Source organism: Cheilinus undulatus, linkage group 23 (assembly GCF_018320785.1).
Source record: "Cheilinus undulatus linkage group 23, ASM1832078v1, whole genome shotgun sequence".
NCBI lineage: Eukaryota > Metazoa > Chordata > Actinopteri > Labriformes > Labridae > Cheilinus > Cheilinus undulatus.
This window is the reverse complement of record NC_054887.1, coordinates 26,050,215-26,064,787: the sequence shown is the minus strand read 5'-3', so window position 1 is coordinate 26,064,787 and position 14,573 is coordinate 26,050,215. Positions and strand designations below refer to the sequence as shown.

Below are 14,573 nucleotides of genomic sequence, written 5' to 3'. Positions count from 1 at the left end.
TTAACATTTTTAACCATTTTGAATTATAGCACATCTTAGTATCTTGTTAGATGTTATGTTTCTCTTCTTTTCTTTTTTTATCACCCTTTTCTCATGCTATTTGGTTAATGGTTTGTTTTTGTGCCGATATGTCACTTCCTCTACTTAAAAAAAAAAAAAGAAAAAAATCTGCATTTATTTTTTGCTGTCTATCTTAATGAAGACATTTGTTTCCCCGTAGGACTTTTCTTGTTTAATGAAGTCTTTTTATCAGACTCCATGATGCCTATGTTTAAAGAAAGTCAGAAATGAATCTAATGTCAGCTTTTTCCTCCTTTTTTCTCCAGGCTGCCTCTCCCACCTGGTGCAGCGCTGTCACTGTGGCAGAACCACAAACTGTTCAAAGAGCTCTACTTCGCCAAGTTTCCTGTAAGATGTGCCGTCATTTCTCACTCCCTAATGAATGTGATCATTTTCACAGCTGTCTGAGTCAATAAAAGAACATTTCAATTCTCCTCTTATGACACCGCATGAAGAATGCAGAACAGAGGGTAGAGATTATGTGGTTCAATGTTGCCCTCTAGTGTTCAACTGTTGTATTACAGAGCTCCTGCCCTAAATCTAGAGGTTTATGAGGAGGTTAAAGCTTGAAACTCTCCCTGTTTATTTCCCCTCCAGGGTTACTATGACACCATGGATGCAGGTTTTGTGGATGAAGAGGGTTTCCTTTACATCATGTCGCGGTCTGATGATGTCATCAATGTGGCCGGACACAGGCTGTCTGCTGGAGCACTGGAGGAGGTAAGAGGAGTGCTAAGGACATGAAACAAGGGGCCCTTAGAAAGTCTTTATCCACACAGGACATACCAATCAGAGAAAACACACATATGCATTAACATAATTGTAATATGTAACGCCCATAGATTTCATCGTAATAGATGGGCAGTGATGAGCCACATGTACAACAGTCTATATTAACCTCCTTTTGTTTGGAATTCATGTTTAGTTTTTCCCACTATTTTGGAACAAGTGGGACCCGATTAATTAAAAACCTGAGCCTCGTCTTTGAACAGGACGTACTTTTCGACAAAAAATGATGTCTGCAGATGAGGGAAATATACCTATTTTACTAATAACACTAATATTTCTGTACTGGAAAATTCCCTTTAAAATTCTTAGAGATGTCAAACTCACAAAAAGCCCCTCAAATTCCCTAAAATGTTCAAGAAATCACCCAAAATTTCTGTGAAAATTCTTACACATAATTTTAAAAATCCCATCCAAAAAAGAAAAAAAAATCCCTGAATATTCCCCCAATGTTTCAGTGAAACTTTGTGGAAAAGCCTAAGTATTTCAATTTAAAAAATCACCAAAATTCCACCAAAATTCTTGAAAATTTTCATGCAAGTTTCCACAACTTTAAAAGCAAATTTCACCAGAAAAATGTATAATCCTATCGCAAAACTGTGCAAATAAATTCCCCTCAAGTCCATGGAAAATTTCCAAAAGAATTCCCTCAAACATCCAAAAAGTTCCCTCAAACATCCAAAAAGTTCCCTAAAATTTTCATGAAAATCAGAACATTACTTGAAGGACATTTCCCCAAAATTTGAATGTACACTCCTTTTTTATTTTCTTTTGCATTATTATGTTAAATGCTAATGCTAACAGCATACATTTTGGAGGGTATGTTTTTTTCAATAGAATTTAAAAATTTCAATATCAGAACCTGCAGGTCAATTCTAAGCTCTGTACTCTTTTTCTAAACAGTCTGGGTGTTGGTGACCAAAATTGCCTCCATTAAAACCCACTGAGACCACAATTTATGACCCCAACCATTACAGTAAAACCCCACACATTTTATGATATTATGCTTTTATTCTGCAGTCAGTGCTTAAAATTTGAAGCTTTTCCTTTTCGTGACCAAATGTCGTACATTTTCCGATATTTGGCATTCAGGGAAATTACATGTTTTTCCTTTTTTTGTGCATGGAGTCTTAAAATTAAAAAACATAATTTTGAATAAAAATCAAAGTCGTTGCTCATAATTAGCATATGCTGTGATAATCCCCTTCAATCAAATGCAATTTTCATGTAGCATATAAAAAAAAATCATTTTTGTGTTTTTTACATTCCAAAATCAGTGTTTTGCACTGAAATTGGCACTGAGAGGGTTAAATTCCCCCAAATTAATTAGCATTTAATATAAATCATCAGGTCTGATTTTGATTAAGAAATTAAAACAAAGGGGCGCAGGTGGCCTTGTGGTTTAAGGCGTGCCCCATGTATGTACTGCACGGGTTCGAATCTGGCCTGAGGCCCTTTACCACATGTCTCTCCCCCACTCTCTTCCCTGTTTCTGACACTATCCACTGTCCTCATCTTTCAAAATAAAGGCACAAAAATGCCCAAAATAAATCTTAAAAAAAAATAAATGTATATATATATATATATATATATATATATATATATATATATATACATATATATATATATATATATATATAAACAAAAAAAGTTTAAAAAATTAATGTATAGGTGTTTTTATTGCTGTTTATGTATGGTGTCCATTTTTGTTCACGAACACTCAGAGTGTCACAAATTGTTAAAATCTTAAACTGAAAGTAATAATGTGTTGAAATCAAGTTTTTGCTCATTATTAACATGTTCAAGGCTGTGATAATCCCCTTCAAGAAAATTGAATTTGCATGTATATGAAAATAAATAACTTTGTGTTTTTTACAGAAAACATCAGGAGTTTGAACTTCAACTGGCATTTAAAGAGTTAAATTTCTAAAACGTTATCAATTGTTGATAGTTAGTATCTGGATCAGGATCTTGATAAAAAAAATCAAAGCAAGGGAAGGTGGACAAAAATGTAAATTTTTTGTATTTTTATTGTTATTTTATCATTGCAGCCATTTTTGATCACAAGCAGGCTGAATTTAAGAGTTGTGTTTTTTTTTTTTTTTTTTTTTTTGTTGTTTTTTTTTACACCAGCTGAGGACTAAAAACCCAACAGCTGATGGAACAGAGGAACCAAAGTGTTTGATTTGGCCTTTCTGGTGTTTATGTACCTCACTGAAAAAAACATGGACCAAGATCGTTTCAGTCAAAGGCAACAATCTTTCTGCAAATAATAAGAGCATATGACCTAAAAATGACGTCTCATCAGATGAAAAATAGGAATCACGCCTGGGTGGCATGCCAAAAGGCTCAAGTCTTTCTCTTTAGTTTGGATTAATCTGCCTGTGTGTGTTTCAGTCGGTGCTGCTGCACCCTGCGGTGGGGGACTGTGCTGTTGTGGGTTTTGAGGACGATCTAAAGGGTGTCGTCCCCTTGGCTTTGTGCGTACTCAAGAAAGGTGAGGCAATCTTGGATGTTAAGGGTAGAAGTATGACAGAATTTCTCTTACTCCTTTTTGCATATCCTCAACTTTTAAATTAGAAAATGAAATAACTGTCACACCTTCATGGTCTTATTTCCTCATATTGTGTCTCAGATGTGCAGAAAAAGGAAGAGGAGATCATAAACGAGATGGTGAAGCTTGTCAGAGACACCATCGGGCCCGTAGCTGCCTTTAGGAAAGTACTTTTCGTGCGAGGATTGCCAAAGACGCGCTCCGGAAAGATCCCTCGCTCATCTTTAGCCAACCTGGTTAATGGAAAGCCTTACAAGGTACAACACTTTTCTCTTGCTGCCAGTATTGTTTTTAAAGATGTGTAATAAAACCACAGAGGGAACTGTTGTAGCAACTGTTTTGTTGTCTTCGTCCCCCATGTTGTGCCACTGCAGAGAATAAAGCTCATTTTACAAGTCAGAATTTGAATAATGATTGTGTATTAGCAGGCTCTGCTCTCATTAAACACAACCGAGGGCTCATTTAGGCTTTTATTTGTTCGTTTTTTTGGTTACTGACTTGGTTTTGTGCTGATCAGGTGTTGGAGGCCTGCAGAGAGAGGTGGATGACAAAGTGAGGAAACAGTGCTGTGTAATATAAGCTCTGTTAACTCATGATTCCTGAGTTTACAGCTGTAAAACTTTAAAGTTAAGTAGGTCAGCACAATTCAGAGAATGCTTTTGCATAGTGAAGAGGGTCATCAGCATATATATCTAACTATACACATCAATTAATTAGTAATTTTCAGTTTTACCAGCTTAATCTATGACTTTTTATACATGAGACAGCTGCTTCAATGGTACAAGACCCCCTAAAATATTGCATGTCAAGTGGTCAAGGCTCAGCTGGAGGCCACTTTGAAATTGTTGCAGGTATCTTGTTTGCATTCAGCGATTTAAACCAGTGCTTGTTTGGATTATTTTCCCCCACAGATCACTCCAACCATCGAGGACCCAGAGGTGTTCAAAGACATCGAGAAGCAGGTACAAAAAGCTCTGAGACCCCAAAGAGCCTGAAGCCACCTGCTGGATAAACTGTGGCATCAGAAGCAGCTTTTTTCAGCAGAGAGATCTGCAAATATGAACTCAAAGAAGACAAGGACTCTTTTACATCTGTTTTTATGAACTGCGGCATTATACAGGGGCAATATTTGATTTAGATGGTGAAATTAATCCTCTGGTATCACTTCAATATGCTAACATTATGTTCTGTAATCCAAGGCTGTGATTTAGTTTAGTTTCTGTTTGAGGAAGAGGACATTTTGTCCTTAATGGCCTGAACATGTAGTAAAGTTGTACACAACTTATTATAGGCCTGTTTATCCATCCATGGATTGATCCCTTTATTGATTGATAAATCCATCCAGCCAAAATCTGGGGCTGAGCCATGGTGACACAAGGCTAAGTAAGTTGACGTGGACATTCCCTAACCCAGCAACATTTTTAACTTCTTCTGAGGGATTCTTCGATGCACCTAGGCCTGATGGGATGTTTAATTTGTCCAGCAAGTTCCGGGCCTAACTTGACTTAAATGTGGCCAAAAATAAAAAAGGCATTTTATTTTGGATGCAAGATATTATCAGCATCATATTGATAAGGGCAGATATTAAAATTTCTGCCGATATTTACATCCGATATTTTGGCTGTGAATATCAGCATATATGGACTGTAGATTTTGGCCATATATGCTATGAAATTAGTTGAGTTTAAGGCTAGAAAAACAGACTTATGTAAGTCAAGATATTTTTCTTTATCTGTCCTGATTCTCGAAACTTCAAATTATATTTTAAGGACTTAAGTTTTCTTTGATCTTCCTCAAACCTTACAGTGTCTTAGAAAGGACTGAAGTTTAACGTCTGAAAAACATATTTAAATATCAGTATCGATATCACTATTGGCTTGAATAATCTGCAAATATTCACGTATCGGATACTGGCAAAAATCCAATATCGTGCATCCCTAGTTTTGATCTAAGAGCCTAGACTATATTCAATATATCTGCCAGAATAATAGCTGACGTAACCCTATCTTACTACCATAATTTGCCTGTCCATCTGTCTGTATTGATATGCAGGCCACACTGTTGCTCCAATTGTACTTGATATCTCTGAGGAGACTTCCTGGGTGAACTGGTTCGAAACTAGTGCCATGAAATAATCATAAATATCTAAACATTTTCCATAAAATCCCAAAATGTTGCACCAAGTCATCATTCAGGGACTTTTGCTGTGTTCCATTTATGTTGGAAGTCAAATGTTGAAGCTAAGAACATTTGCTTTGAGCTTGTTTGAGAAATTGAAATCAGTATTTCAAAATTTATCAAGAAATTACCTTTTTACAGGCAATCATGTCATTTGTAGTAACACAGCCAAATTTGGACGAAAGCAACCCTAATGATACCAGAGGGTTATCAGACAGTTTCGATGTTAAACAATGTGAAACAGAACTTTTCTGCAGGATTTGCACTCAGAATAAATGAAGAGATCTGCTCACTGACAGTAGTTTTTTATTGACAATGAAAATCTGCTTGCTCACCACTTAGTTTTTGACCAAAGTACAAGAATAAATAAAAAAATGGACACAAAATAAAATGATTCATTGTTCGTGCAAATTGAAGATGTAAAAACAAACATAAAGAAAAAAACAGCGTAAGACTTTGTTTGAGTCGTCCATCAGAAATAACTCAAAGACAGAAAAAAACAGAGCCAAGACTCCGGACACTCTGACAGAAAGTAAAGAGTTAACAGATACACCAGTGTAAAGTCACAGCAAGCAACAGGTTTGTCTTTAAAGTCACCTCACTTCAACATGGTCATATACACTCTACACACTAGGAGCTAAAGCGGTCTGTCTTTCAGTTATTTCCTGGTCTGGTAACGGTGTCGTCGGAGGGGAGAAGGCCAGCTCGGCTGAGTGAGTAAGTTGTCTTTTTGTGTTTTTCGCCTGACACAAACATACAGTACGACGGGTGACGGACGGGTTCTACGGGCGAAGGCGTCCTGCTTTTTTTGTGCAACTTGGGACGTCTCTTTACTCGTCCTTGGCTACTGAAGAGTCCGTTGAGTTGATGCGGTTGTATCAAAGTGCTTGTCTTGTTGTTTCCAGTGTGTCCTCTTTAAATCCTCCATGAGAAAGGATGAAGACTCAGGGCTTGGAGGGGTTTCTTTGTGCACCACTAGAGGGCAGGATTTCACACAGCATCCATCTCTTTCTCTCTCTGTGGATCATCGTCGTTATTTTCAGCACAATGAAAAAATAAAACCATATGTACAAAATGATCTAGAGGGGAGCGGGTTATATGGAGACAGTTTAAGAGCAGCATATATTAATCTATGGTCCACTAAATGAGGTGGCAGGGACATTTTTTTGCACAAACTCTGAATATTTTTTTATACATAGATGTGTGTATATATTAAAAAATGGCATATTTATGTACAGATAACCTACACATCTCCTGTAGAAGAAATTACACAGTACGTTATGCTTTTTTGACAAGTTACTGTACATGTAAAAGGTATAAATGGTGACAACAGGGAGGCCTGCAGGACAGTTTAGCACCGGCACCTGGTGCCCACATGAGGAGGAGACGGAGGGGGGAGACGGGGAGGGGAGCAGGGCTTCTTGGCAGTGCGTGTTTGTTCCTCAGCAGGTTGGCCCATCCAGCAGCTCACCCGTTTATCTCCATTCAGAACTGTACCTGCAGGAAACACATCCACAACTATTGAATAACACGCACAGAGTCGGTGTAGTTTCTAAAGAGTAGACGAGAAAATCAAAACATGCCAGGAATGTAATTTAGAGCCAGAATGAGCCAACCGAGTGCAACCCAGACAGCAGCTCATTATAGCTGGGAAGGTGACTTTGGAAGCAGCAGTATAAGCATTTTAATTTTATACTGCTGATCAATACAGGCAATAGAACTGCTGCTTTCTAATGTAGTTCCTCAGAGCAGCCAACGTGAATATCCTCCTGAGACCCTGCATGAACATGAGATGACTTTACATTTGGGCTTTCCAACAACATAGAATTAAATTCTTTATTAGAATTTCTGAGATAACTGTCTGGAATTTTCATAGAAATTAAAGGAATTACCCTTGAAACTGTCTTGGATATTAAGGGAATTTGTTTTTTCCCCTCTTTTATTTTCATGATTTTCTATAGACTTCTTGCGGAATTTATATGAAATTTGATCAGAAATTTTGGGTGAAATTCGCCTTGAAATTTTCTTAAATATCTTTGAAAATTTAGAGAATTTATTTGAATGTTAGGGGTATTGGACTGGAAATTTGCTACAGTAATATAACAAAGATTCTTGTTGGAATTTATTTGTAATTTGATGGGCAATTTTGGATGGAATTTGCATTGAAATGTTTTTGGACATCATTGGGAATTTTCGGTTAATTTGTTTGGATGTTAATTTTTTACCCCTCTTTTATTTCCCCATGATTTTCTCTATGGACTTTTTGTGGAATTTGTTTGTAATTTAATGGAAATTCTGGATGGAGTTTGTCTTGAAATTTTCTTGAATATCATTGAAAATTTTGGAAATTCATTTGAATGTTTAGGGGGATTAAATCAGAAAATTTCTATAATAAAATAACAAAGATTCTTGGTGGAATTTATTTGTGATTTAATGGAAAATCTGGATGGAATGTGGCTTGAAATTTCCTTGGATATCATTAGAAATTTGATAAAATCTGTTTGAATGTTTAAGGGTATTACAGTGAAAATATTCCACCATTTTTTATGGGATTTTGGTGAAATTTATTTAAAATTTGGTTGGAGATTTTAGGTTAAATTTGATTTGACATCTTGAATATCACAGGAAATTTGAAAGAATTTATTTTAATGTTTTGTGGTTTAAGGAAATTTTCCATTATATTCACTGGAATTTTGGTATGTATTTATTTTGGAATTTGTTTCTACCTTGAATGAAATTTTGTGCTGAATTTGCCTTAAAACATTAAGGGTTAGGATTTATAAATATATATAAATATACATATATACATGATTTTCTATGTGATTTTGGTGGAAATAATTTTTAATTTGACTGAAAGTTTTGAGTTTAATTTGCTTTAAAATTTAAAGGAAATTTGTGTGGATGTTTGTTTTTATATATATCTTTTTTACTGAAAATATTCCATGACCTTTCAAATTTGGTGGAATTTATTTGTTACTTAATTTGAAATTTATGTTGAGTTTGCGTTAAAATTTTCTAAAATAACTGTAAATTTGAGGGGATTTGGTGAATGTTTGGAGGTATTAAATCCTAATGATATTCCATGTAATTTCTACTGGAATGAATTTGTAGTTTCATTGGAAAATCTGGATGGAAGTTGCTTTGAAATTCTGAGGGATTTCCTTGGAAATTTTGAGGAATTTTCATGGAACTTCTGGGGAGAATCGGTCCTTGGGAATTTGATTTAAATATTTTGGGGGAATATCCCTTGATATTTTCTTAGACAGCATCAGAAATTTGAGGGAATTCCTTTCATTTGACAATGACTTTCTATGGAATTTTGGTGCAACTTCTTTGTAATATGATTGGAAATTTTGGGTTCTAAGTTCTTTAATATTATAAATTTGAGGGAATTTGTTTGAATGTTTAAGGGTACTGAACTGAAAATTTCCCATAATATTCAATAGAGTTTCAGTGGAATGTATTTGTAATTTCATTGGAAAATCTGGGTGGTATTTGCTTAACTTTTTGGTGAAATTCACTCAGACATTTTGGGATATTTACTTGGCATCTTTCAAGAATTTTGATGGCATTTTTAGGGGAAGGTTTTATTCATTTATTTTGCTTATTCAGAAAGTTTCAACAAAATGTCTAAACAAATATTTCAGGACAACCTTAGCGTTTGACACACAGCTAAAAATGTAGGGTCAAAAAACTTCCCAGCGAATCGTTGTTTTCACCCAAACAGGGCCTTCTGGAGATGTGATGCTCAATTTGTGACTGTTTTAAGATTTCAGACTTATCAGACCCCACCTATCCAGAATAAGTTGAAGAAACTAAAAATGCTTTACCGGCAAACGCTTGGGTCACAGGAGGATATTTATGAGGCTTTTTCAGTATTCTCTGAAAAAGTAAGAAGCACTTTTCTCATGCAGACACAAAAAAAACAGGAAAAGACTGAAATGTGGGAAACATTCCATTCGTATTAAGTTTTGATAAACAAAAATTGGCTTTCTCAGGTCTTTGCAAGTTGTTGTTAAAAATAGGGCAGGGTCATGATTTTAATATTCAAAATCAAAGTGTTGACTTTCATCTTGTCCTAAAAACTGCTTTTTCAATGGTATTAGAGGCAGAGCAGCCAGAGGCCAAATTAGAGACAAGAGCTGGAAATGAGCACTAGCTAAAAATTGTCAGTGCAATGAATCTCCTTCATGTTCTTTATTAAACATGCAGTATGTGAAGTCTGACGCCAGGACTCTCAATCTGAGCTCTAAAAAAAAAAAAGAAGATTATGATGGTAGAAGGGAATCATGGGAGTGACTCCGTGCTTCTCCACCCTCCTCCTACTAATGTAAATGAACTCTGAATGGAGTATAGTCAAGATAAACGGGTGAGCTTGTGCAATAGAGCGTGCAGCTGATGGCGGAGAATTACTTTTTTTCAAAACAGGAGTGAGATAGAGCGACAGAACAGCATCTTTCAGTTGTAGTTCTGTTGCTGTCAGACTATGGCATGACATCTAATGTTTCTATGGCGAGAACAAAAACATAAATCCTGCAGCTGATGCACAGCGGCTTAAATACTTGAAGGAAGCAGCTGTGGTACAACATTGACCCTTGTTACTTTGACACGTCGTTCTCTACTTTCTTGTCCTGTTTCCTACTGTATCCACTATCCTACACTCTGAAAAACTTGTGTGATCAAATGTGACTTCAGCAGACAAACAAATATGGAGGATGACTGAAATCCTAGCAGTCCTGGTATACGTCACAGTTGCAGCAAAGATTTTAAAATGAGCAGCTGATTTGCTTGCACACTCTTTGCTTATCGCATTCATGCTGCCATATTTAAACTCCTCTAGGCTGGCTACTCTTTGCTGCTCCCTCTGCAACCCACTTTTTGCAACCCTCCTCCACCCCAGCTCCTCCTTTATCCTGCATCTGACTTAATCAATGCCATTCTGTTGTCACTGATGCCTTCTCTGCTCTGTGGTTTTGCTGCTTTAAGGCAGGAGCGTGGGCTGTTCCTGCTTGATGCTTTTTACATAGGCTCATGGAATGGTAGGGGATCTGCATATCATTGTGTTGTAGTGTTTCTTGAAAAAAAGAGGTCCTGCCTGGAATAATCTGATGCAAAACAAAGTGTTTGCAGAGAGCTTTATAGTCCTATAGGCATCCTGGTGCCAGCTCTCCATTGTTCATCAGTCGACTACGTCAGCATCAAGGTAAAGCTTTGTTTAGTGCAGATTTAAAACAATGGGCTACCTTGAGCTTTGTAAGGAAGAAGAAAAAGGAGGTGAAAACAGCAGTAAACAGCCAAGATGCTGCAAGATTCACAATCAGAGAAAGATGCAGACACTTCTGCTGCTGTCAGAGTTCTGGGTGGAACTCCTTTGCAGAAAAACTGCTGAAAATGAGGTCAAGTGCAAACTTTACCTTGTAAAACTGCCATCTCATAAGCAGTGGCGGTTATGTTATATGTGGCTTAAAGTAACTGTGGAAGTCTTCAGTGATCATCCAATGGTTTTTGTGTTTGGAAAAAGAGCTGATGTAACAGCATGGCAAACATGACCCTGTCCCAACTTTTTTGCAACATGTTGCTGCCATCAAATTTAAGATAAAACCAATAATATCTTCCAGTCTCAGCATTTCATTCAGTGTCTTTGTTCTTGTAAATGTGTGGTTTTTCATATTTTGCAAATCATTACAAAAAACAGCATCCCAACTTTTGTAAAAACAAGGTTAGAAGAAAAAAAAAGCATGTATGCTAGCTAAGACCAAAACCAAAGGGATGGATAGGAAAGGGATTCAGTGACAGAAGGTAAGGGACATGGAAGATAATTAATATGCTTTAAAATCTCTTAAGCACCTATAGGAGAAAGGTTTTCAGGAACATTCAGATTGCATGTTTTGCAAACACAACAGTGCATAAGAGCTGAGAAGAGAAAGTTGCAAAGGCGTGTTCTTTTGTGTGCCTTATGCAAATTTGACGCTGTATGTTTTCTTGCAACAGTGGAGAAATATGAATATAGTCAGCAGCCAAGGGTAAAAAAGTCACTCGGTGTGCAGAAAATAGTTTAATAGAATCACTTTTTTGTTTCCTGAGCTTGTGTACTGTACCAGAATTCAACCTTTTGCTCTCGCTGAACTTTGTACAGTACTCTGTCTCTCTCTCTTTTTTTTTTCTGCTGTGTGGGTGTACTTGTAAAAATAAGCTGATGAAAGTATTAGAAAGACCCTGCAGAGTGCTCCACAGGATGAGCAAACTCTCTGGAAACAAAAATTACGGTTATGCAGGTGCAAACTTTCCCTTCTGAATCAAACCCCTTCTGTCTCTCTTTTATCTCTCCCCTTGGCTGTTTCAAATTTATTTTGGTAACCCTTCTCTCTTACACGATAACCCCGCAGTCAGAGCGATATATCATTGTTATCTGTCTGTCTGCAGGGCCCTTAACCCCAGCTCTATTTCGGTCTGGAGGCTTGTAACGATACAGACTTTTAATAGTTTTCTTCCCAGTTGAAATTACTGCACCAAATTCCAAACTCTTAAAAGTAATGATGGATTTACTTAATCTTAAGAAAGTGGTTACTCTGTCAGGTATTTATATGCTTAGTTCTGTATGGGAATAGATAAGAAAAACATTGTTTGGTAATACATGTGAGTTACTATCCCACATTTTTAAACATTAATGAGATACATGTACAATTCCTAGAAATCAGAGCTCAACAGTGTGGTTCTGGAAGTAAAAATCCTGTTTATTTTCCCTGTGGTGAATTTGATTATAGGTCGCAGTGTCATAACCGTCAATGGTGCTCTTACTGTGAGCTATATGGGAGTGAAAGAACACTCTACCCACAATCCTACAGCAACATTTCTGATTGGTAGAGCTGGCTGTAAACATGAAAATGTTTACCACACCTGCAAACTTCAGTTGTTGGCTGCTGATGTTAACCGTTCGTCCATAATTCAATTGCAAAAAACATTGAGCATATAGCGTTAGTTCAAGCAGAGTAAGGCACCGCCATACAGTTGGGGATTAGCTGATCTCACACGTAAGCATTCATCGGCTGATGCCCAGCTTACGATTGGCTTATTTCACTCAGACTCCCTTTTTGAAGGTGCTCCAGCCTGCTTCTCTTTGCTGCTCCCTCTGCAAGCCACTTTTTGCAATCCTCCTCCGCTCTAGCTCCTCCTTTATCCTGCATAAGCCTTAATCTATGCCATTCTGTTGTCATTAATGCTCTGCTCTAGAGTTTTTTTGCTGCTGCCTCAGGCTTTACTTGTATGCGCATTCTTACTTTATATTTGCCACGTAGGCTTGTGAAAGGGCAACTCCAAATCATGTGTTTCTTGGCAAATCGCTCCTGGCTGGAATGCCTTTATTTCTTAAACAGCTATATAGTGATTCAGATCATATTTAACAACATTTGAAACATGTTTCAGTGTGGTAACTTAAATTGTTATGCAGCCTGTTAGGTGGCGAGTGACCTCCACTGAGAGTTGCACGGTGGGATGGCCGAGTCCGGTGACTGTAACATCTTCCTGTTTGGGGTTATGGGGGCTGGAGCCAATGCCAGCTGTCAGTGGGCAAGAGGCAGGCTGTTTACCAGTCAATCACAGGGCTGACATAGAGAGGCAAGCCACATTCACAACTATGGGCAATTTAGAGTCACCAGTTAACCAAATGAGCAATTTTTTTTTTTTATGTTGGAGGTACGGGTGCACCAATACCACATTTTTCCAGATGAGTAAGTGTACAAGCAGTTACATTTGTTTTATTTTCATAAGGTGTTCTTCATTGCTCCTCTTGACAGTTTATAAGTGCGTGGTTTTCATTCTCCTCTACTTTTATCATCTTCATGATGTAAGAATATCAACAAACTGACGACAGCTCAAATTCTAACAATGTACTCATATAATAAGAAGCTAACATCATGACATAAGTATCTGGAGTACAGTATCTGCAATGTTTTATGAGTATGAGAACAAATATTTAAGCTTGGTATGGGCACCAACACCCAATACTGGTATTGGTATCTGTACTTCCTTAGTTGGAGAAAGCTGGAGTACTTGGAGAAATTCCATGCATGGACTTCTTGCATGTATAAGGTTGCATGCTATGAATTTGAAAGTACTACAGTCACAATTAACATTTCAAAGCTGATGGATTAGCCCGATTTTAGGTCTGTCATCAGAATTTCAATTCGAAACGACTCAGTCTAAAAAAAATTGACCAATCAGCATAATTTGAGGAGAACAAGGCAGTAGCTATGGGTGTGGTTTGGTTATACTACAGGACTGTAAACAATGGCTACCAGTGAAATGAGTAGCTTGGATGTAGCTATACTGGCAGTTTATTAATAGTGGACTACATTTCTTTTTTAAAAGAAAAAGGCTTTGGCTTGACTAGCTCCACTGATTTCTCAAATCAGTTTGTTTTTTCTGCCGAATCAAATCTTTTACAGTCAGAAATATTCAGGTAGCTTGTTGGATCGGATTTGTGATTTTGCGAAATGTCAGTGGAGTATCTGAATGGGGAAATTTACCTCAAGAACCAGAGCTGCCAAAACACAGGCAGTAATTGTTGAGCTCTACTGATGTTGAGATTTCAAGAAAACAAAATGTATAAATCATGGCAAAATGATCTGCGTAAAATACGTGGATCAATGTCTGCTTTGGGCCTCTGCAGAAAACTGTACCTGCTTGAACGATGTATGAGCAATGAGGTACTTCTGTCTCCTGTCTGCTACTTTCATGCTACATGCAAAGCTGGATCCAGCGCTCTATTAGCAGCTTGTTTTTGCCTCTGATTGCCACTTCAGTTGTGAGAGAATCTCACAACAACACAGACGCAGTGCGACGGCTCTGTAGAGAGTATATCAAGTCAAACAAACTCTCTCTCTGCACCTGGCAGCACAAAGGAGACAGTTTGAAATGAAACTAGGGCGAGCTCACTTTGTTATCTGTACAGTCTGGATGAAACTCACCGGAACTATTTTTAGGAGGACCTCGGCGA

General features: G+C 37.3%; 2 protein-coding genes across 6 annotated transcripts in view; one reads left to right on the top strand and one right to left on the bottom strand.

Annotated features, from left to right (window-relative positions):
- acss3 (acyl-CoA synthetase short chain family member 3) overlaps positions 1-5,874 on the top strand; it is a 98,904-nt gene extending 93,030 nt beyond the window's left edge. Inside the window, exons 12-16 of the mRNA XM_041780672.1 lie at positions 327-408; positions 658-780; positions 3,244-3,343; positions 3,482-3,657; positions 4,312-5,874. Of these exons, the coding sequence (XP_041636606.1) occupies positions 327-408; positions 658-780; positions 3,244-3,343; positions 3,482-3,657; positions 4,312-4,395 (565 nt within the window). The 3' untranslated portion in view covers positions 4,396-5,874. The remainder of the gene's footprint in view (positions 1-326; positions 409-657; positions 781-3,243; positions 3,344-3,481; positions 3,658-4,311) is intronic.
- A 114-nt stretch (positions 5,875-5,988) lies between these two features.
- The window catches only part of ppfia2 (PTPRF interacting protein alpha 2), a 301,081-nt gene continuing 292,496 nt past the window's right edge, over positions 5,989-14,573 (bottom strand). For all 5 annotated transcript variants that reach the window (XM_041780667.1, XM_041780669.1, XM_041780668.1 and 2 more), the window contains one exon: positions 5,989-7,075. Coding sequence is in view for 1 of the 5 variants with exons in the window: in XM_041780669.1 (XP_041636603.1) it covers positions 7,064-7,075 (12 nt within the window). In the remaining 4 variants the exon portion in view is untranslated. The remainder of the gene's footprint in view (positions 7,076-14,573) is intronic.